This window comes from Anolis carolinensis, chromosome 1 (assembly GCF_035594765.1).
Source record: "Anolis carolinensis isolate JA03-04 chromosome 1, rAnoCar3.1.pri, whole genome shotgun sequence".
NCBI classification, from domain to species: Eukaryota; Metazoa; Chordata; class Lepidosauria; order Squamata; family Dactyloidae; genus Anolis; species Anolis carolinensis.
In genome coordinates this window covers 205,705,278-205,728,136 of record NC_085841.1, presented here as the reverse complement: position 1 = coordinate 205,728,136, position 22,859 = coordinate 205,705,278, and the positions used below count along the sequence as shown (strand labels likewise).

At 42.5% G+C, this 22,859-nt stretch overlaps 1 protein-coding gene across 1 annotated transcript in view; it reads left to right on the top strand.

Moving 5' to 3' along the window:
* Positions 1-22,859, top strand: part of agps (alkylglycerone phosphate synthase) — an 80,348-nt gene that overhangs the window by 45,794 nt on the left and 11,695 nt on the right. Inside the window, exons 12-18 of the mRNA XM_003226768.4 lie at positions 12,131-12,182; positions 14,123-14,199; positions 16,155-16,267; positions 17,988-18,057; positions 19,964-20,025; positions 21,314-21,403; positions 22,260-22,359. Of these exons, the coding sequence (XP_003226816.2) occupies positions 12,131-12,182; positions 14,123-14,199; positions 16,155-16,267; positions 17,988-18,057; positions 19,964-20,025; positions 21,314-21,403; positions 22,260-22,359 (564 nt within the window). The remainder of the gene's footprint in view (positions 1-12,130; positions 12,183-14,122; positions 14,200-16,154; positions 16,268-17,987; positions 18,058-19,963; positions 20,026-21,313; positions 21,404-22,259; positions 22,360-22,859) is intronic.

Below are 22,859 nucleotides of genomic sequence, written 5' to 3'. Positions count from 1 at the left end.
TAAGGAAGCAGTTTGAATTTTGAGTTCCATGAGGTGTTTATGAAGTCATCAGGTATCTGCTATTGTTATATGTTTTCTTCAAGATATTTTTCAGCCTAGTTTTGATTCAGTAATGATGAGTTGATGACTACTCATAGATAGATTCCAATACCTACTTGTTCCTTTCTTTAGTTCTGTAGGATTTTCTAAGGATGTCTGTAACTCTTTGGGTTAGGTCTTTCTCATTTTCAGTTTAATCCCACAGAATTTTTACAAAAAAGATTATTCTCAAACCGGTTTTTGGGTGTCATGAAGGGGAGGAGATTGACTTATTATGCAAGTTTTTGTTATGTCGGGAGCAACTTGAGAAACTGCAAGTCGCTTCTTGTGTGAGAGAATTGGCCGTCTGCAAGGCTGAGGCATTAGTATGGCATTGGGTTCACAAGTATTAGTTCTTAACTGTAAAATTGGCCTTAGTTTATTAATGTAAACATTCTTTCAAAATGATACATTTCTACATTGATTGCTCTTATATGATAGTGTATTTTATAAGAGCTTTATAATGTAGTTTATAACATGTTATGTTAGTGTTTGATGTATTTTATATGCTTTTAAAAGTCTCCTGAAGAAGGAAACCAGTTTTCTGAAGTGTATTGATTCTTAATAAATTCAGGCACTTCTAAGAGCTTGTTTGTTTCTTCGGTCATTTTCATTCATAAGTCACAACTATATAAGTCATTTTGATTTCAGTCTGCTCTAACTATGATTAAGCTTGGATCAGACCCATGTTCTCTATAGTACAGGAAGACCAGGGAATGGTATTTCACACATTGGAACTACTTTGTAACACTGGAAGTGTGTAACGTTTCCTTTCCTTGATAATTTGGGGTGTAAAGGAAGAATACATTTGTGAGGTGGCATCAGTGTCTACATCAGGGGTCCCCAACTTTTTCAACAAGGGGCCAGTTCACTGTCCCTCAGACCTTGGAGGGCCAGACTTCTTTGGCTACCGCCGCAGGAAGGGTGCATGCGGGGCGAGGGATGCACGCATGTCTTCTTTGGTGGCAGCAGTGGCGGGAAAGGTGCGCATGGAGCGAGGGATTCTAACTGATCACTAATTCAACTCATGACAAGTCTCCTTGAAACTCTCTCCTCAACTCTCTTTGGACTAAATACCTTTTCACACTTTCAGTTGCATTTTAAAATTAATTTCCTTTGTTCCAAACTTAAATCTGAGGTTGTATCTACAGTGCCCTATATCCCAGAATCTAATCCCAGATTTTCTTCTTATCCCAGATTATATTGCAGTGGGGACTCATCCAGTTTATATCAAATCCTCAGATATAGAGCAGTGTAGATTCAGCCTGAGGCCCTTTCTATACTGCCCCTATATCCCAGGATTTGATTCCCTACACTGCCAGATAATCTGGGATAAAAAGATAATCTGGGATCAGATCCTGGGATATAGAGCAGTGTAGATGCAGCCTCAAGGGGCCCCTGGTGGCACAGTGTGTTTTGGTCTGCTGAACTTGCAGACCAAAAGGTCCCAGGTTCAAATCCCGGGAGCGGAATGAGCGCCTGCTGTTAGCCCCAGCTCCTGCCAACCTAGCAGTTCGAAAACATGCAAATATGAGTAGATCAATAGGTACCGCTCCAGCAGGAAGGTAACGGCGCTCCATGCAGTCATGCCGGCCACATGACCTAGGAGATGTCTATGGACAACTCTGGCTCTTCGGCTTAGAAATGGAGATGAGCACCAAACCCCAAAGTCGGTAACGATTGGACTTAACGTCAGGGGAAACATTTACCTTTACCTTAGATTCCGCCTGATTCCTCTTCTACAGTGCTCCTGTATCCCAGGATCTGATCCCAGATTATCTGCTTTGAACTGGATTATATGAGTCCACACTGACAGATAATCTGGGATAAAATAATCTGGGATCAGATCCTTAGATAAAGGGCAGTGTAGATCCAGTCTGAGTCCCCTTCCACACTGCTCCTATATCCCAGGATCTGAAGCCAAATTATCTGCTCTGAACTGGATTATATGAGTCTGCACTGCCAGAAAATCTGGGATAAGAAGATAATCTAGGACCAGATCCTGGGAATTAGGGCATGGATTCAGCCTGAGGCCCCTTCCACACTGCTGCTATATCCCAGGATCTGATTCAAGATTATCTGCTTTAAACTGGATTATTTGAGTCTACATTGCCATATAATCTGGGATAAAAAGATAATCTAGGATCAGATCCTGGGAATAAGGGCATAGATTCATCCTGAGCCCCCTTCCACACTGTCCCTATATCCCAGGATCGTATCCCAGATTACCTTCTTATCCCAGATTATATGGCGTGGAGACTCATATAATCCAGTTTAAATCAGATAATCTGGAATCAGATCCTGGGACATAAGGCAGTGTAGAAGGGGCCTGATTTCCATTATTAATTCAAATGGGTTTAACATGATGGGGAAACAAACCTCAATTAAGCTTTCAGTTTTTAAGTGTGTATACTTTTTTGGGACACCCTGTTTAGAGCAAGTTCAGATGGAAAGTGAGGCTCTTAATACAGGAGGATTAAAGGCATATTAATCTATCCACACTGACATTTCTATGCAGTTTCAAATCAGTATTGTAAGGGGGGAAATGCAGAAAATCCTGGAACAAGCCTGGAAGGGGAGGGAATTGCACCCATCACAGAGCCTTGATCCGCATTAAAGAGCTTGCTGGAGTTCTCAGGAGTTTGTAGGAAGCTGCATGTAAAGGATCAGCCTCAACTGGGGGGAAGAGAGGGGACTTGATTTCTCGTTCATGCAGTCCGGACAGAGGGGATTTTCCCCATTTTCATGGATCAACTAACCTGGATTCCCAGCTGTATGCAGCTTTGGGGAGGAGGCTGGGGCTATGTTTGCTGTGGCGGCAGGAAAGGTGCGTGCGGAGTGAGGGAGGAGGGAAAGGCACGTGCCTTTTCCTCCTTCTCCTTCACACATATGCGCCTTCTCTGAGAAATACGAGGGATCTGCTGCTGTGGGGGCCGGATAAATGGCTTTGATGGGCCGCATGTGGCCTGTGGGCCATAGTTTGGGGACCCCTGGTCTACATGATCTTTAAAACGTATTTCATGCATAAATGGAAAAAAGCCACATATTTTATATGAAATAGGCTCTTTCAATACTTCGGATAACATAGGTGAATTGTTGTGTTAAGGAATGGTATGTTAGGTGTGTTTATATGGCACAAAAGCTGGAGCTCCATGGCAGTCGTGGCTTCTCATGGATGGGAAAGAACACAAGAGCAAACCCTAAATTATTTTTCTAGTTTGTTGGGAGGGAACAAAGCAAAGAAAGGAGGCTGCTTGCTTCCAGCCACAGAGAAAGTCCTGTCTGGAGCAGCATGGATTGGCACGTCAAATGTTCTTGACAAGACAGGAGTGCTACAGATTTCTGGGATTTTGTGAAACTACAGTATACTCATTGTGGTAGTAACCGAATTCTAGAGCAATGTTTTTTGTATCTGGCTGAGCAATATCTTATTTAGCAGGGTATATATATCTTAAGACTCAAACACTGGGCGTTGCTCTGTCTTTTAACTGCATTTCAGTGAACTGAGTAATATCCCAAACATAGGAAGATGTGTAATAGTTGACATTAAGTCTCCTGGGTTGAGATTTACAAGGGGAGAAGCAGGTCAGCAAATACTGAGATGATAAAAACTTACATTTGAATCATTCTCTTTTTAAAAAAAGAAAGCTTGTACATTATTAAGCGTATACAAAGTTTTCTTTGATGGGTGTACAGGAAGCCTGACATAACCTTGACATATATTTTAGGAGAGTGATGACATAAATCTAGATCATGAAGGCAAGCAGAAGGAATTTCTACTTGTATCCATGCTGTATATTTTCTAGTGAAAGGGGGAGTAAAACCTTCAGGAGTTGCTTTTCAGGAAATGTAGGGAATTATGGAGAGTAAGATGGGGAAGAAAAACCCTGCTGAGTAGGCATACATCTTAGGAACCATCCTAACAATTGTTCCCCAAAGATTCTCCTGTTCTCCAGCAATATTCTCAAGTTACTCCATTTCCATTGGCCATCTGTTTTGTATCTTTTCCGAAAATCAGTTTTTCTGCTCTTTTCTCCCTTTATTAAAATATATAAGTCTGGTTGCTCTTCCAGCATTTACATTTCTATCTAGACATGTTTATGGTTGTTGTTGTTGTTGTTGGTTATAATCAATTTCTTTTGCTCTGATTATTTTTCTGATTGATGTAAATTTTTTAAAAAAATCTGGTGTCTAACTTCATATTTTTAAATCCTTTAAGCATTTCCCTCCTAAAACAATTATGGATTGCTGTTTTTTTCTCATGTATTATCATTACCTTAAAAACTAACTCTTCCAATAGGCCCTAGAAGTGGTTCTCAACCAGATTTTTTGGCCTTCAACTTCCAGAAATCCTAACAGCTGGTAAACTGGCTAGGATTTCTGGGAATTGGAGGCCAAATCACCTAGGGATCCACAGATTGGGAACCACTGTCCTAAAAGGTGCTTATTAAATTTTGGCTGCTGATCCCTATTTTAACATAGTTTTACGGTATCCACACTGTAGAATGAAAGCAGTTTGTCTGTCACAGACAGAACGCCAGCGAGTAAAACAAAACTCAGTTTATTGAGGTTACAGAACTAAAAACGCCCGTAGGAAATAAAGAACAGGGCAAACACTTGACTTCAGTGTGATAAGTAACAAAAAACAGCTCAGTTTGAGCTTAAACAGTTCAAAGGGATAAACCGGGTTAAACAGAAGTATAATCCGGATTAAATCAAAAGTGCTTACTTCAGCCTGGCAAACAATGCAAACAAAAGAGGATCAACAGGAGTCAGAATGTAAACAACAGACTGGTAGCAGATTCCTCTCTGCTACTCAGAAACAGCAGGAGAATAAACCAGGCTTGTTTATTCCTTCCTGCAGCAAACGAAAAGCGTGGTCGTAGTCAGGATTCAGGTTAAGGTTCAGCGGCCAACGATATCCAGGTCCAGGCACAGCAATCAGGGTAACGGCAGTCAGCAGGGTCCCAATCCGGTCCAGAGGTCAATAGCCAATCGTAGTCGTCTAGAAATCCAAAGGTCTCACCGATAGCCAGCAGAAGGGATAATCCGGAATCGAAGTCATTCAGTCCAGCGTCAATCCAGTGCGAGTAGGTATTGCCCGTCAAAAAGACGATGGAGGTCCAAGCTATCGAGATTAAACACAAGTTGCACAGAGAAAAACCCCGCACAGTTCCTCCCGCCGTCGATGCCCAGTGTCCTTGGTAAACTTACGTATCCAGTAACGAATCACACCCGTCTTCAGGAAGTTCCCCAACAAAAGCCCAAGCGTCCGTCCAGATTACCTTGCCCAACGCAATTAGACATTGGTCCCAAACCCTAATTTATCCCAGTTCAAGCTCATCATCGCTGTCAGCTGCCATCCCAATTCCAGGTGCCCCAACATCATCACCCTCATCAGAGCTTAAGCACCTTTGACTACGCCCCACAGCATCCCCAGCTGTGGATCCCGCTCCATCCCTCCAGCCAGTCCATGGGTCTGATCCTGCAACCCGCCAATCACCTCCCATGCTTTCATTGCCTGTTTCCCCAACACCCAAATCCTCCCTCACACGAGTCCATTCCATATCGTCCTCCTCCGAGCTGGCCATCTCTTCCTCCAAACCCTCAGAAAAACCCTCAAATGAGTCCTCATCTGTCGGGTCTGTAAACAAATCCCGGAGCCGTTTTCTTTCACGCTCCTCGAAAGAGTCTGACTCTCGAGGAGTCTTATGACCCCTTCTTCTATTACCGGAGCCCGAAGGCTCAACCATAACATTGTCACCACTTCAACTGCCGTGGATCAATACTGTGGAATCCTGGGATTTCTAGTGTGGTGCAGCACCTGTACTGTTTGGCAGAGAAGGCCTTGTTGAACTACAGCTCTCATGATTCTGTTGTGTCAGCTCACCACAGCCGCTCCTGAATGAACACACAAGACTCTCTGTGATATCACCAGAAACTTTTACTGTAGGAAACATGAACATCAGAAAAGCCAAGAATGGGAGGCTCCGGCCAACCCTCCTTTATATACCCTCCCCCTCATTTGAACAGTCTCTTCCCGCTCAGTAAAACCCCGCGCAAATTCCCCGCCAAGTCCATCAGCCGTTTCTCCTCCGAGTCCTGGGACGCAGGTGTCTTATCAATGTCAGTGACCCTGAAACTCAGAGCCACATCCAGGCTCTAGTAGCAGGGTTCTGACATGGCGTCCTCCTCCCCTTCGTCCTGGAAGGAAAAGATTAAACACAACTATTGTTCTCCGCTGTCCAGAGTTCCTTTATACTTTTTTAACAGGCTGCAATGGAATACCGGGTGTACCTTTCCTAGGTCCTTTGGTAGCCTCAGCTCATAGGTCACTTCGTTTATTCTTTTTGCTACCCTGAATGGCCCTATATAGCGTGGAGCCAATTTCTTGGATGGGAACCCCAATTTCAGGTTTTTTGTGCTCAGCCAAACCAGATCTCCTTCGCCCAATTTGTCCCCCTCTCGGCGCCTACGATCCGCAAAGAGCTTGTACTTCTTTTGTGTTTCCCGCAATGCCTCTACCACGGTTCGCCACCCTTGCTTGATTTTGGCCGGCCATTCCTCGTCGGTCTGGCCCTCCCCTTCCTTCCACTCGGGTAGCCTGGGGAAAGGTGCCACCTCCTGTCCGTATATTATTTCGAATGGGGCACGACCTGTGGCCGAATGTACGGCCCCGTTAAAAGCCATCTCAGCAAACGGAAGAAGGTCCGCCCAATCATCCTGTCTATAATTGGTGTACATCCTTAAGAATTGGCACAGTGTCTGTTGGGTACGTTCGACCCCCCCGTTGGTCGCGGGATGAAAGGCCGAGCTCAGGTTCCTTTCTGCTCCTAACAGCTGTAAGAATTTTCCCCAAAATTTTGCAGTAAATTGGACTCCCCGGTCACTAATTATCTTGTCGGGACACCCATGTAGGCGATATACGTGCTTCACATACAAATCAGCAAGTTTTTCAGCTGAAGGAAGTTTTGGCAGAGCCACAAAGTGTGCCTGTTTTGAGAATAAGTCCAATATTGTCCAAATGTATCTGTGGCCTCTGCTGGGGGGTAGTTCGCCTACAAAATCCATGGCTACGCATTCCCATGGCCTCATGGGCTCTACCACCTTCTGCAATAGCCCCTGGGGCTTCCCCGGTGGTGTTTTTCCCTCTGCGCATAATTCACACTGCGTGACGTACCCCCTGGCGTCTTTCCTCATTCCGGGCCACCAGCATTGTTTGGCCAACAGTTTAATAGTCCTGGTGGGGCCTAGATGACCCGCACCCTTGTTATCATGGTACTTCCTTAACATTTCTCGTCTTAAACATTCAGGAATATACAATTTCTTATTTACAAACACCAAATCCCCACACAATTCTCCCTTTTCTTTGTTTGTTTGTAACCATTTGTCCATTCCATACGCTCGCTTCAACTCTTCCTCCCATATTTCTCCTCCCCCCGTGGAAATGGCAGTACGTTTGTTTTCTTTGGCCGCTTGTGCTCGAGTTAGTACTGCCAGGCCCCATTGCTTATCAAGAAAAATACTCCCTTCAGATTCCTGAATTCCTCCCCCGTGCTGAGGCATCCGAGAGAGAGCGTCAGCGAGTATATTATGTTTCCCCTGGAAGAATCTGAGTCTGAAATCAAAACGGCTGAAATATTGGGCCCATCTAATTTGCTTCGCTGATAGTTTACGAGGGGATCTTAGATACTGTAAATTTCTATGGTCAGTCCACACCTCAAACGGTGTTCCACTTCCTTCCAGGAAGTGTCTCCAGCACTCTAGTGCTTTTAGAATCGCTAAGGCTTCTCTCTCCCAAATCGGCCAGTTTTTTTCTGTATCACTAAACTTTTTTGACAGATAGCCACATGGCTTCAGGTTCCCCCCCTCGTCTTTCTGTAGCAGAACCGCCCCATATGCCCGGTCTGACGCATCGCAATGTAATACAAAGGCTTTAGACATATCAGGGTGCTGTAGGACAGGCTCCTCCGTAAAACGCTTTTTAAGGGCTTCGAAAGCTTCCTGGCATTCTATTGTCCAGGTCAGTTTGGCCCCTGGGGCCTTCACTTTGGCTGTTTCTCCCCTACCTTTAGTCTTTAACAAATCCGTTAATGGCAAAGTGAGGCGCGCAAAGTCCTTGATAAATGTTCTATAGAAGTTTGCGAACCCTAGGAAGGATTGCAGCTGCTTCCGTGTTTTGGGGGCTTCCCACCCCCTCACGTCTTCTACCTTCGCAGGGTCCATCGCCACTCCCTGGGAGGAAATCCTATACCCCAGAAAGTCTATCTGGTCTTTATTGAACTCGCACTTGGCAAGCTTCGCATACAGTTTTGCTTCTCTCAACTTTTGCAGGACTTCCCTGACTAGTTCTACGTGTTGCTCCTTAGTCCGAGATACTAACAATATGTCATCTAAAAAAACAAAGACTCCCTTGTACAACAATGGATGCAACACTTCGTTGATTAATTGCATGAACGCGGCGCCTCCGCCGCACAAACCGAAAGGGAGCACACGATAATTGAATAATCCGAATGCACAGGAGAAGGCCGTCTTCCACCTGTCCTCTGGTTTAATCTGCAATTTATGGTATGCTTCAATTAAGTCCAATTTAGTGAATATCTGTCCCTCCGATAACTGGGCGATCAAGTCCTTCACTAAAGGTAGGGGGTATTTATTTCCAGAACTGATTGCATTCAGGCCCCTGTAGTCAATGCAGAGCCTCAGCGTTTGGTCCTTTTTGCGCCTGAACAACACAGGCGCCCCTAGAGGGGAATTTGAAGGCTCTATGAAACCCCTCGCTAGGTTTTTATCAATGTATTTTCTCAGTTCCTCCTTTTCCCTAGCCGACATTGGGTATATTTTTGCCTTAGGAAGCTCTGCTCCTGGGACTAGCTCTATCTTCACTTCAACTCTCCGCTTCGGTGGGAAACTGTCTGCTTCCTTCTCATCAAATACGTCCACAAAATCCCGATACTCTGGGGGTAATTTATCTGCCAGTTCTGCTATCCTGATAGAGTCTTCCTCCCCCCTTTTCCCCGGCTCTCTCTCCACTTCCTGGCTCCCTTCTTCCAACTTCATCCTGAAGATCATGCTCTTATCCTCCCAGTTGATTTGCGGGTTGGCCTGCCCCAGCCATGGCATGCCTAGTATAACATTATAGCTGGCTATTTGTGATATCACAAATGACACCTTTCCTTCCCAACTCCCTATCTTACACTTTACATCTTCGGCACTGTACTTAGCTAATGATCCCGATGCTGTGGATCCGTCCAACTGCGAAAAAGCTATTGGGGATTCTAGGTTCGTTCTTTCGCATCCCAATCCCTCGGCTAATTCAGGGGAGATGATGTTCCTGGAACATCCACAATCCACAAATGCTTTGCAGGTTGCTTGTTTGCTGCCACTTTCCAGCTGAATGGGGACCACTATCATGGCTTTGTCCTGACTTACCAACCCCCCCGAGTGGTGCCTCATCGGTGGTTCTTCCTCGGCGCGTTTCCCTGCCACGGCTCTTGGTTTGGGCGGGCCTCCGCCTTCCCCTTTTCTCTGCCAGCACTCGGCAGCCCTGTGGCCCAAACGGCCGCACACGAAGCAGCCCCTCCTGCTGGTGCTCACGTTCCCTGGCGGCTCCGTTCTCCTCCCGGCTGGGGTTGATCCCTCCTTCCGGCTCCCCTCTTTCATCTGCGGCCGCTGCTGTAGCCCTCCTCGGTGCCTCCTCGCCTGGGCCAGCGATGTCTCGACGCGCCCCGCCAGCTGAATCCATCCGCGCAGTGTGTCAGGCTCATCACGATGCACCGCCCAGGAGAGGATCTCCCGCCTGAGCCCCTCTTTGAAGAGTTCTATCTTTGTCACTGCAGACCATTCCGGCACCTTTTCAGCGAGGCATTGGAACTCCTCCGCATACTCAGATACCGACCTCTGCCCCTGGGAGACGGTCTTCAACTCCTCCCTCGCCCGGATCTGCTCCAGTGGATCTCGGAAACGGGTCTCCAGGGCCCCCATAAAGCGTCGGAGTGACCCCAGACATGGGTCGCGCCGCGCGTGTAGTTGAACGTACCAGCTGGCCGCTCCCCTCTTCAACACTGCACCAATGGCCCGTACCCGGCTGGATTCCGTTCTGAAAGTGTGGGCATTGTCCTCCATATAGCCCCTCACCGTGGTCAGGAAAAAATCCAGTTCAGAGGACTCTCCCCCAAACTCGATCCTTAGTTCCTCTCGTCTCGGTAAGGGTCCCTGTGGTGGCAATCCCCAATCCTCCGCCCGTCGCAAGCCCCCTTGCGGGCCAGTGGGCCCCGCTGCTGCTTCCCTTTGTCCTGTGCCACGCCCGGCATTCGCCAGGGGCACCAGGGTCTCAGTTGGGAGCGTAGCCGGGATTCTCGGAGGCTTTTCCCCTTCGTCGTCACTCTCCTCCACCCGCGTCAGGCTCGTTTGGATCTTGGGCCGGGCACCGGGCTCCTTTCGCATTTCCCTTCCCTTCGGTGCTGGGAGGTCTGCAAAGCCCTGGCTGCTTCCCATGCTCACGTCCCACATTGAGCTAGCCCGGAGTTCCCTTCCTCGCTCCGGCTCCGCCAAAACCGCCAGGCGCTCCATCGCCCTCGACATCACTGCCAGGGTGGTCTCCATCGCCGACATCCTCTCCTCCAGAAACACCATCTTTTGCGGGCCTGGGGAAGGTGAACCTTCCTCTCCTCCGGTGCTGTCTCCCCGCACCACTCCACGCCTCTGGGTTACCCCATTTGGCTGGGCATAAGCGGTGGAGGACGCCAGGGCCGCCAGCTGGTGGAACTCAGCGTCCGTCTCGGGAGTGGCCCTTTCCGACCTTCCTCCTCCGGCGCCCAAGAGCTCTTCATCCTCCACTTGCATGTTACACCTCACCGCTACAGCGGGATGGTGTCCGTATTCTTGGCTTAGTGTCAGCTCACCACAGCCGCTCCTGAATGAACACACAAGACTCTCTGTGATATCACCAGAAACTTTTACTGTAGGAAACATGAACATCAGAAAAGCCAAGAATGGGAGGCTCCGGCCAACCCTCCTTTATATACCCTCCCCCTCATTTGAACAGTCTCTTCCCGCTCAGTAAAACCCCGCGCAAATTCCCCGCCAAGTCCATCAGCCGTTTCTCCTCCGAGTCCTGGGACGCAGGTGTCTTATCAATGTCAGTGACCCTGAAACTCAGAGCCACATCCAGGCTCTAGTAGCAGGGTTCTGACACTGTTGCATTGAGCCATGGCAGTTAAAGTGGTGCCAAACTGCATTCATTCTACAGTATAGGTGCCCTCGTGGATCTTCAGGCAGTTCTAAATTTTCTGCAGCCTTTGAGATTGGATATAATACAAGCTAGAACACATTATTAAGGGCAAATACTGATCTGATATAATAACAGATTTTGTAAACTATGTAAATCTTGCCCTTGTGTACTAAATCTGGTTATTAATCCTAACAGAGGTAGGCCATTAAATAGTTAAAATTGATAAATCAACACTTATTCAAACCAGATTGTTTTAATAAGGTAAAGGTAAAGGTTTCCCCTGACGTTAAGTCCAGTCATGTCTGACTCTGGGGGTTGGTGCTCCTCTTCATTTCTAAGCCGAAGAGTCAGCGTTGTCCGTAGACACCTCCAAGGTCATGTGGCCGGCATGACTGCATGGAGCACCGTTACCTTCCTGCCAGAGCGGCACCTATTGATCTCACATTGGCATGTTTTCGGTTGGCAGAAGCTTGAGCTAACAGCGGCCGCTCATTCCGCACCCGGGGTTTGAACCTGGGACCTTTCGGTCTGCAAGTTCAGCAGCTCAGTGCTTTAGCACACTTCGCCACCAGGGCTCCTTGTTTTAATAGTTCTGCTCTAATTGGGATTAACAGTTCCTGCTGAGTTGTCTTTCTTTTTGGTTATATGAGAAAACCTAAAGTTCCATGAGGAAGTTTAGTATTTAATTATTGGTCGGGCAGCAACACTAAGTCCGATGCTAGATAAAACATGTAACATTTGGATAATTCAATCTGCCATATTTTATATTGACAATATTCTGCATTAATAGACAACTTTTTGTTGTTGTTGTTGTTGTAGAGATGTGCTCCTGCATCCATTCGCCTTATGGACAATGAGCAATTTCAATTTGGTAAGTTTTTACTAATTTTATTCAGCATTTGTTTTGTAAATTAATACCACACATTTTTCTGTTCCTTCTAACTTTAGGTGTCAATGTCACACAGTGTGAATAATTTTCTAATTATTTGCTGCCCTCTGTCTCTCCACCCATAGCTATGACTCTGATTCACATACAATGCTTTTGTTTTCTACCATGCATTATTAAGACCTGGTGGCACCCTTGAGACTGGTATAGTCCCCTCCCACAGTAGTTATTGGGAAGGATGTCCAAACGGAGTGACTGCCCACTTTCCCCGAATGAAAATGAATGAGTCTGCCTGAGGTCCCCTTGTAGTTTCTCCTCATCTCTCATCCCAAGGTAGTTGCCAGCAGGATTGCTCAGCTTGGCAGTTGCCATCTGTTTTTTATTTTAAAAAACAGACCTTCCTTTTTTCACAGAAGGAGGCTGTGTTTCCTCCGAGCTGATACTCACATGTGTGCATCAAAAACACAGTGTGCTTAGTTTTTGGGTGCTATTATTCATATACAAATTTATGTAGATTTAGTCATTTAAAAACTGATACAATAGATCAGGCTACTTTAACAGAATGTCAAATAGAAACAAAAGCTGCTGACAAGTAAACTTAAGCATAAGGTATTGTAACAATATGTGCAATAGCTCAACTTCTCCGAAGGCTGTTCCAATAATAAACATATTTTGATTATAACACATGTTCTCCTGTATTCCTCCTAGATTAATGTAATCTCTTGTTTTATACATTCATGACTTGTCTGGCTAGTTTAGAAGGAGGAAACAGAGGAGGAGTATTGTTTTTCAGTTGTTTGAAACCATATTGTTTGCCCCTTCTTGAGCCACATTCACAACAGGAGGTGGAGAGAGTAAATTAAAAACTCTTCCAGGAAGAACAGTGTAGAGCAGAGGTGTTATTGGACTACCACTCCTAGCATTCCTCACAATGGGAAAAACTTGTTTGCAGACCAGTGGAATCTAATTTCCATCCCTAGTGTCCAGCAATAAGAAAGGGGTGTTGTATTATACAGAGAAGAAACTCCCCACGTTTCCAGTGCAGCTTCAACAGTGAAAACTAGATGATGCAGAAAGTAGCCTGTGATTGAATGAAAATCTCATAGTAATTTTGCTTAGCATAGCTCTGAGCTAGACTGGTAAAGAAGCAGGTGAAGTGAAATAGCTGGAGAACCTTTTGGGAAAACAAGGTGCATCACAGTTTTGATTGTGTGCAGTCCTGGGGGGGAAAGTAACACTTAAATGAGCAATGTTCTTCAGTGCTATATATGTTTATAAAATAATTAGTTGTGCTCAAACTCTGGCTTTAACCATAAATTTCAGAAATCAAAAATTCATAGGAACCAGTCAATTTTAGCTGCTTTAAACTTTAAAGTTTTACATCCAAGGATAGATACAGAATTTACAGGATGTTAGAAATGGCCCAGTGTGGAAGTGCACTCATCATTTTAGCCAGACATGTAGCCTTCACTTTGGGATGGAGTACAGGAGGAATCAGTTTTGGGAACTTGCCACATAATCCAGCTGCACACAGTATTGAATTGTTGATGTCACACGTTCCCCAAGGATAACACCCCCTGGCAGTTCTTCATCTTTTAAAATTACATGGGGCTTACCCTTAAAACAAAATACACCAGATGGCTGGAATGCATCAGCTTACAAATTACATTTAAATAAAAATAAACAATCCATTCCATGGGTCTGGGGGAGGATCAGGTGAAAATAACAAAGTTGGAGACTAAGTCAATGTTGAAATTGGAAACGTGTGTCTGTCACCTTCAGTAATGTTGATAGGAATTTTAAGAAACTGAACATACAGGTGGTGTTTAAGCCATTTGGTCCTTCTCTAATTAGAAATCTAAACCTTGAATATTGCGGTTGTCTTACAAGTTTCTCTCTTTCTCTCCTCCTCCATCCCCGCCAAGGACATGCTCTTAAACCACAGGTTGCCTCCATTTTTACATCACTTTTGGATGGATTGAAAAAATTCTACATCACAAAGGTATTCTAGTCACAACAACTGACCGATGCAAATCTCAACCACAGCCACTAGGATAGCTAGAATGAAAGTATATTATCACCATGCATTTATTAACTTGATGTGATATTTAAAATTTTAAGATGTGAACATCTGTACTACCACAAAAGAGCCAAAAAAGGACAAAAGGATTAGGGAAGGTTACACAAATGTTACAGCAAAATGATTTCAGTGGGAAAAGAAAAATACCTGGAATCAGGAAATTCAAAGTTAAGTTCATTTCATTATGTTCAGAGGGTAAGTCATTAGCAGAAGGCTTCATATGATTATGATTTTAAAAAGTGATTTTTCAGACTTCCTGTATTCTTGATAACAGTTTTAGCATTTATGAGTACAGTATATTGCTCTTATCTGCTTCTCATTAGCTTTTGAAATGTGCCTTTTCTGTATTTCTTAGTGTTACAATAACTGGCCATCAAGAGAAATTACAAATGCAGTTAAAATATGCTGATTACTGTATTTTGTTTTTTGAGTACAGAGTTTAGGGAGGAAGGTACATGAGAACTTAAACCTGTATAACATGAATTCTTGAGAATTAGTGCAGAAATATAGATATATGAGATTTTTATATTAGTATAACATTTTTAAAGCAGTACACATTGCAACTGATTGCTTCTTGTATAAAGGTTGTGATCTAGAGAGCAGTGCTCAATCAGTGCTGCTCCTGAGTCATTGGGGAGTTTCCATGAAAGTCCCCCAGACCATTGGAAAAACAATAATACTTGGTCCCTGTATTAGGTAGTCTAAGAGGCATCGGTCTAGAAGACATGATTTATGCATTCTCTTCAGTGGTTTTTCAGCATAGAACTTGGCAATATCACATTAAAGTAACAATTGTTCAATAAACACCATATGTTTATTCTAAACCTCACAACCTCATCTTAGTAGTTTCAGCCCAGTGTTCCTTTTTTATTTGTCTTCTTTAGAGTTTGTTGTCTCTCCTAGCTTGGAATCATCTGCACAGGCGATGATCCTCACCTCTATAGTTCCATCCATGTCCCTTTATTACAATCATGAACAGCATAGAGTCCAAGGGAAAATCCTTTAAAACTTCAACCACATACACAGAGTACTCTTTGGATAATTGCTAACCCAGTTGCAGATCCCATGTAACAGTAATTGTGTCCCAGCCCACATTGTAGTATCTAATAATTTTAAAAGTAATTTTTTAGAAGCCTATCAAATAGTTTGCTGAAATCATAGTGTCTCTAGTATTCCCAGATCGGTCTGTCATGACTTATGTATGACACAACTATAGTTATCAAAGCATGTTTCTCTGCCAGAGGGATCTCTGGCCTTTTCAGTCTGTGGATGTAGTCACATACTCTCCATTTTATCTTGGGCGGTTCCTCATCAGCAGAGTATGGTCTGTGTTAACCAAATTATCTGTTCCCGCCAAACCTCGACACGAGCTAGGGCTCATGGGAATTGCAGTCCAAAACATCTGGAGAAGATTGCCTATTGTTAATTTCTGCTAACATTTCTTTAGTGTCAGTGACAGTGAGCTATTGCATGGAATGCGCTTCTGGGGTTCAACATTATTGTCATGCTTGAACTTAGAGGTTCAGTATAAATTAGTTTTGCATTTAAATAAGTAGCCTAGTAGCAGTAGGCACCCAGAATTTCTCCATATAAACAAAGAGAGAAGGAACAGATGCCTGCATCCTGCATCACCAACCTGTACAATTGCTCCACCAGCTGCATAGGAAAGAAATCCTTTCTCCAGAGAAATATGGAAGTTAAGGGCAGCTGCTTCATGTTATTACCATCTCTACTTAAAATGCTTGCGAATTTGCCCTAGAAGGAGTAGATTGAAAGTGCCATATGAAAATGAGTAGATTGTAAATAAAGAGTAACTTTCAAAAATACTTTTAGATATATACAAATTACCTATGTAACAGAGATGTCTCTTTTTACAGTTCAAAGGATTTGATCCCAATCTATTATGTGTTGCTACCTTGCTTTTTGAGGGGGACAGAGAGAAGGTTCTTCAACATGAAAAGCAAGTTTATGATATTGCTGCAAAATTTGGGTATGGCTTCCAAATTACATTTTTATATGTTTAACACCATATGAAAATAACATATCTTGCCTAAATAATATCATGCATTTCTGAGTAAGACAAAACAATTTGAAAAAGTGAGAATGGATTCAAGAAAGAATTGACTCATCCTGGATGTAAGAATTCAGTGAAAAGATATTCATAGCAACTTGAACTTGCTTTAACATACTTTTTACAGAGACTTAATTTTTCCATAATCCAGCTGAAATCATGGTATTTAAAAGCTTTCCCTTTTCTCTGAAAGTCAGGAAAGTTGCATTTATGACACTAAACAAACAGGCCCTAACACAGCGAAGGGAGGCAATGTTATGAGATTAAGGTATAATGCTGTGTTTTATTGACTGGAGCTGTGAATCATGAAAGCCTGTTTTAAAAAGGAAATTGTCTTTAATCAACAGAACTTGATTAATTATATGTAACCCACCTCCTGTCACCAGTTGCTCTGTGCTGGTACAAAGAAACAGAAAAGATTTCATTTTCATTGCAAGCTGAGTAATGATAGGGTGGCTTGCATCTGTCTGGTTTGATTGATTACAAGACTAGCCAGAGTAACCATGGTGAAGATATTTGTCCAGGTCACAACTTTATTTCTCATATAAACAAATTATTAGTCTGATCACTGCTGTTGTTGTTTTCATTAAACATAGATTCATTGTAGGTGTTTATTATGCCTCCCTTCTGACTTTGAAATCATAAACTAAGCAGGGACTTGGGACAAGGTATTATCAGGTTTTTTTTTAGCTCCTGGCTCTAAATCAGATGAATGCATAAAGCTGGACAAACACTCTGTTCCAGAAAATGATTTGGTTCTTGAATAGCGCAAAGTCACCAAATCTTATTTGATCTTGGATGCTAAGCAGGCCAGCTTGGATGAAGATTGCCAGTAAATACCAGGTGCTGTAGGCTATAGAGATGTGGAAAGGAAAACTCCCACACGTTCAACCCATAGAAGTTCAAATATGTGCTATAAGTTCTGCTTTCAAAATGTAAACACATTGATCATCACAACACATGATACCAGAGGATTCACTATGATTTTATTGGGATCTCTATTGTAGCATGATATCCACAACTCAAATTATTATCATATTTACTGAGTGTATCTTCACTATCGCCTTCACTAAGGCACCAGATCTCATCTGATTTTGGAAGCTGAGCAGGGTCAGCCCTGGTTATTACTTGGATGAGAGACCACCAATGAATACCAGGTGTTGTGGAGGAGAAAGGACAAATAAAACCACTTCTGAGTTGTCCTTGCAAAAAAAACCCCATAAAATTCATGAGTTTGCCATAAGTTGACAGATGATTTGAGGGCACATATGTGAAACACATACACAACATATTCACACAAACACACACCACAGAAGTGTGTGGTTTTTCACCTGCCAGAAAACTAGAAGTAGAACATGCACACACAGTTTCTCGAGATACTATGGATACTGAACAAAGCATCACTTGAGAAAGTCCACAGAAGTGATTAGTTTTGTTATAAATGCTTTTGAAATGTTTTACTTAATTGAAAATTTTCCTGCTCCTGAGCTTTTCATCTGTCAGCTTTTTAAAATGTTTTTATTCATTAAATGTAAATTTATCCTAATCTGCCTACTCAAATTATAAATCTTAAACATATATGTTATCTTTCCTACTATAATAGTTAGTGTGATAATACTTTATTGTCTTCATATTTCAGTGGTCTTGCAGCTGGAGAAGACAATGGACAGAGAGGATATATGCTAACTTTTGTTATTGCTTACATTCGGGTAAGCTTTTCCTTTAAAAAACCAATTTCATTTGTTTAGATGCAGAAAATTGTATTTCTCTTTCAGCTATATGTAAACCACAAGTCTGAAATAAATCAAGAAAAATATATCTTCCATTTTGTTTGGGAAAATATCTCAGTTTTAACTGGTCAGCGTTCTCATAGCTTCTAAAAGATCATGCAGTTCGGTTGCTATGCTTCTTTCTTGAATGCTATGTAACAAATAACTGTATCTGGACATTGCACACCATGCATGACAAATGATGTAATGAGGTTGGGCTTGAGTAGGAGAAAACTGGCTTAAAATCCATTTACATCTCATCTTCAACTGGCTCAATCAGGCTCCAATAATCTGATTCATTGATATATTCATACTCAGTGCAGTTTCTTCTGGTGCAGGGACGTTGGCAAAAACATAACCCATTGCTTTGTTATCTATAGGAGCTTCTGCTTATGGCTCTTTTAAACATTTACCCTCCTCTTTAAAGGCTGATAAAGAAATTGTGTGTGTGTGGGGGGGGGGGGGGGGGTCTTCTCCTAACATCCAAGTGTGTACAAACAGAGTGTAGCTTCTGCACTGAAAGATTGCGTACTTCCCAGGTTTTGCTTCAGAAAAATGTGTCTCAGCTATGAAACTTGGACAGACATTCAAGTTACTTCTTCAGTGCAGAAACACAATTTAAAATTGCCGCAACACATCTGTATCTCAAGTGAATGAAAGAAACTGCAACCCCCTGGGCCACATGCAGTAGACCTTTGTCAAGGTTTTTGTCCTCTTACCTGCAGCATGTATTAAGGGAAAGTCAGTTTGCTTGCAGATGCCATTATATCAGCCAAACATGGCTGGATTTCACAGAACCTGTGATGAATCACTTAATCGCGCTGGCCTCTAGCCCTTTTCAGTATTACAAAAAGAGGCCGAGATTCATTAGTTATGCTGATGTGCCAGGTTAACTATGCTGTTGATGGGGAAGAGGGCGATACAGAGGTAATACCTCTGACTTCCTGGCCATTTAATGGCTGTAAGGGTGCACCTGAGAACTGTCCAGAGCCCTTCTGCACTTAGAGAGAAGCTGAAGCTGCTGTTGCTATGCTTCTGTGGTTAACAGGGATAGCTGGATGATATCTGAGCACACTCCTGTGGCTAGTCAATGGCTAAAGGAGACGAAGCTTCCTCAGGAATTTCCAAGTTTCCTTGAGCTTCGTTGTGCAAGGAGGGATAGGACAGGACAGGATGTTTTAGAATCATAGAGTTGGAAGAGACCACAAAGGTAACCCAGTCCAACCCCCTGCCAGCCTATAAATACTTACACTGGTTTCTCCAGAATAAGCCCCCTGCAGCATTGCAGTCAGATATGGACAGCTTGGTCACAATGAGTCATAAGCAGTTTTCTGAGGCTATTAATATTTTCTCTATCATTTTATACAAAGAAAGTAAGAATCCTTGTTTCATTTGTACAGTGTTCAAAAACTAAGCGTGAGAAAGTTGTGCACATGTAAAAGGCATTTAAGAAGAATAAATGACTAGTACTTGCCAATAGTTTGCACATCTATCTGTTGTTGTCGCATACTTCCTTTGATATTTTGGATTAAAAATGTGACAGATCCCACTAAGAACTCAAAATGGTAAACAAATAACTTTAACACAAAGGTTACCTGATGTGGCAGCACAGCTCCACCATGTGTTTGAGGCCTAAAGGGGGTCAATTCAGAGTAATTAGGAATGAATAAAGTTAGCAATGGCATGTCTGGTTTATGTCCTCCTGACAAATGTAGTTTGTCAGAAATGCAAATGTTAAGGTGGAATATTTTCATTGCAATTGTGCATAATAGCAGAATAAACACCAAGTCTACAGGAATATAAATTTAGGGATATTAATCTGAAACTTTTCCGGTTTCTTTAACAGGACATGGGCTTGGACTATTATATAATAGGAGAATCATTTGAGACATCTGTTCCCTGGGATAGGTAAAAATGGCATTTTCTGATCCATGGAACTTTTTCTTACCACAATTTAGAAAATGTTTTGCATTGAAATTGATGTTCTACTGTTGTAAAAACTATGGTATATGAAAAGGATCACTAAAGTCTTCCAAGACTGGAAAAAACAATGTTATACCAGTCATAGAAAACTCATTTGGGTGTTGGAAGTTGAAACAAGACTTATGGGAGGGGAAGGTGAAAGTTTAATTCCCCTTTTCTGCTACAAGAATCGTTTGCTGAATGAAATTCCATGTTGGAAGTGTGGGTGCTTTTACCAGGAATATTGAGTAAGCAATTTAATTTAAGAACAAAATATTATAATTCAATTTTTGTGCTTAGAGCTGATGAACCAAATGACTTGTTGTCTCTGTTCATGTAGTCTTTTGAAAATCATGAGAGTTGGCTCCATTTGTTGGTCCTTTCATACTAAGGGGCTCTTGCTTTGGAGTTCATTTATTTTGTCTCAGCTTTAAAGGGATATTAGAGCAAGAGACTGAAGAGCTATAATTGGTTGGGTAGTCTTCTCTTCAAAGGATTAAATTGGGATAATGGTTTCATACCATACCTCATATCTTACCCAGTGCCAGAATATTTGTGTTATCTGCAATTAGCCAGTGCTAATGCAGCTATTGTCATTACTTTTGCATTTAATTTCTCTCTGATTTTACTGCTAAAAAACACACCTCCGACAAGTGTGTGAGAATTTTTCATTGCATTGGTGACATGGGCTACAGTTGATGAAATTTCATGCTACTATGAATATCTTAGTATTTAGGGAACCCAAAGACTTGGATGTCTTTGTTACAAGAGGTTCACCTAGTTATCCTTTTGATAACTAGTAAGATAATCTGAAAAGTTGAACTACACAAACTGCTCTGTACTAGGATAAAAAAACTTGTAACCAAGGTCAAAGTCATGGGAAAGGAAATATTCTATCCATTTCCTTATTGAATAGAAGAAAACATTTGTATATATAAACTATATTCTGTTTCAAATCCTCTTAAAGCTTTGTTCCCACTTCTTGTTCAGTAACTACTTATATTAAGCAAAGAAGCAAAACTAAACCTTTTATCTCTGACACTTACAGTATATCCTTATGACTCGCCTGATCAAAACATATACAGTAGAGTCCTTAAAACCATTGGCAGGTTTTAATTTAGCATAATTCAGAAAAAATACAAACAAGCCTATTTGTAAATGGAGCAAATAAATCAAGTTGATGAACATGTACAAAATGATTGTCAAAAACCTTCTCTACTGTCTTCTGTTTCAGAGTTCTAGACCTCTGCAGAAATGTAAAAGAAAGAATAGCAAGAGAATGCAAAGAGAAGGGTGTCCAATTTCCACCTTTTTCAGCCTGTCGGTAAGGCACCTTAATTGAAAACATATTCTCTAGATCCTAGAAACTTGTTTTGTTTTATTGCAGTTCTGTAGCTGATGCTATATTATTGATTTTAATTTGTCTGAATTTATTTATATTTATTTATTTATTTTTCAAACTTATATGCCGCCACTCCCCTAGGGCTCGGAGCGGCTTACAAGAACCGGCTAAAATCAACAATTTAAAAAACATTTTAAAAACATCTTTAAAAAAAATCTTAAAAACATCCTAAAAGCACCTTTTAAAACATCAGCAACAGAACTCAAAAGCCTGCCGAAACAGGTGTGTCTTACATGCCCTGCGGAAGGCCAACAAGTCCCTCAAGGCACGGACTTCAGGTGGCAAGGTGTTCCACAGAGATGGCGCCACTACTGAAAAGGCTCTGCGTCTAGTTGCAGTTAGACGCAAGGTCTTAAAACTGGGGACTTCCAGCAGGTCTTGGTCCTCAGAACGGAGGGATCTCTGGGGTTTGTAGGGGGTGAGGCGGTCCCTCAGGTACATCGGCCCTGGACCATGTAAGGCCTTGAAGATAAGGTAAGTTGGGGGCTCAACTAACATAACTTGCTGTTAATGGGAAATACTTGAGTGTAGAGTTTGATCCCAGGTTTCAGGGATCCTTAACAACAGTTGGCCTTTTTCTTTTGCTAGCAGTGACAAAGTAAAGGCCAAAAAAATCCCCAACTAAGTCTTCTGGTTTTATTAATGTATTCCAGTAGTCTTTTCTGTTTTACCCATCGGCTTTGTTTCCAGTGAGTGCAGTTAGACATTAAAAATGTCTTATATTGGTATGTACCTAAATTCTATCTAATTTTCTTTTTCTTTTTTTCTTTTTTTGAAGGGTGACACAGACATATGATGCTGGTGCTTGTGTCTATTTCTATCTGGGCTTTAACTACAGAGGACTGAGTGACCCAATGCGTGTTTATGAAGAAATAGAGGTAATTTTTGCTATATAGAGATTTTATGTTACACATTAAGTATGTAATACTCAGTAATAGTAATAATACTGCTACCCCTCGCCCAATTTAACATGAGCAATTTAGTAGCCACAAAAACTTTAATGTAAGTTGAGATCTAGGCAACCAGCAGATGTTTTTGACCATAACACCCATGATCTTTCACCATTGGCTGGACTGGCCAGGGCTATGGGAGGTGTAGTCCAACATCCACAGTCAGAGGCCCCTTCTATACTGTCCTTATATCCCAGGAGCTGATCCCAGATTATCTGCTTGTCCCAGACTATATGGCAGTGGAGACTCATATAATCCAGTTCAAAGCAGATAATATGGGATCAGATCCTGGGATATAAGGACAGTGTAGAAGGGGCCAGAGTTACCCATCCCTGCCTTAAAAAGTGGGTGGAAGGCAACCGTTTGGAAAATTATACGCTGTGTTTTCTCCAATAAAATATATGAATCACCTTGATTTACATTGTTTT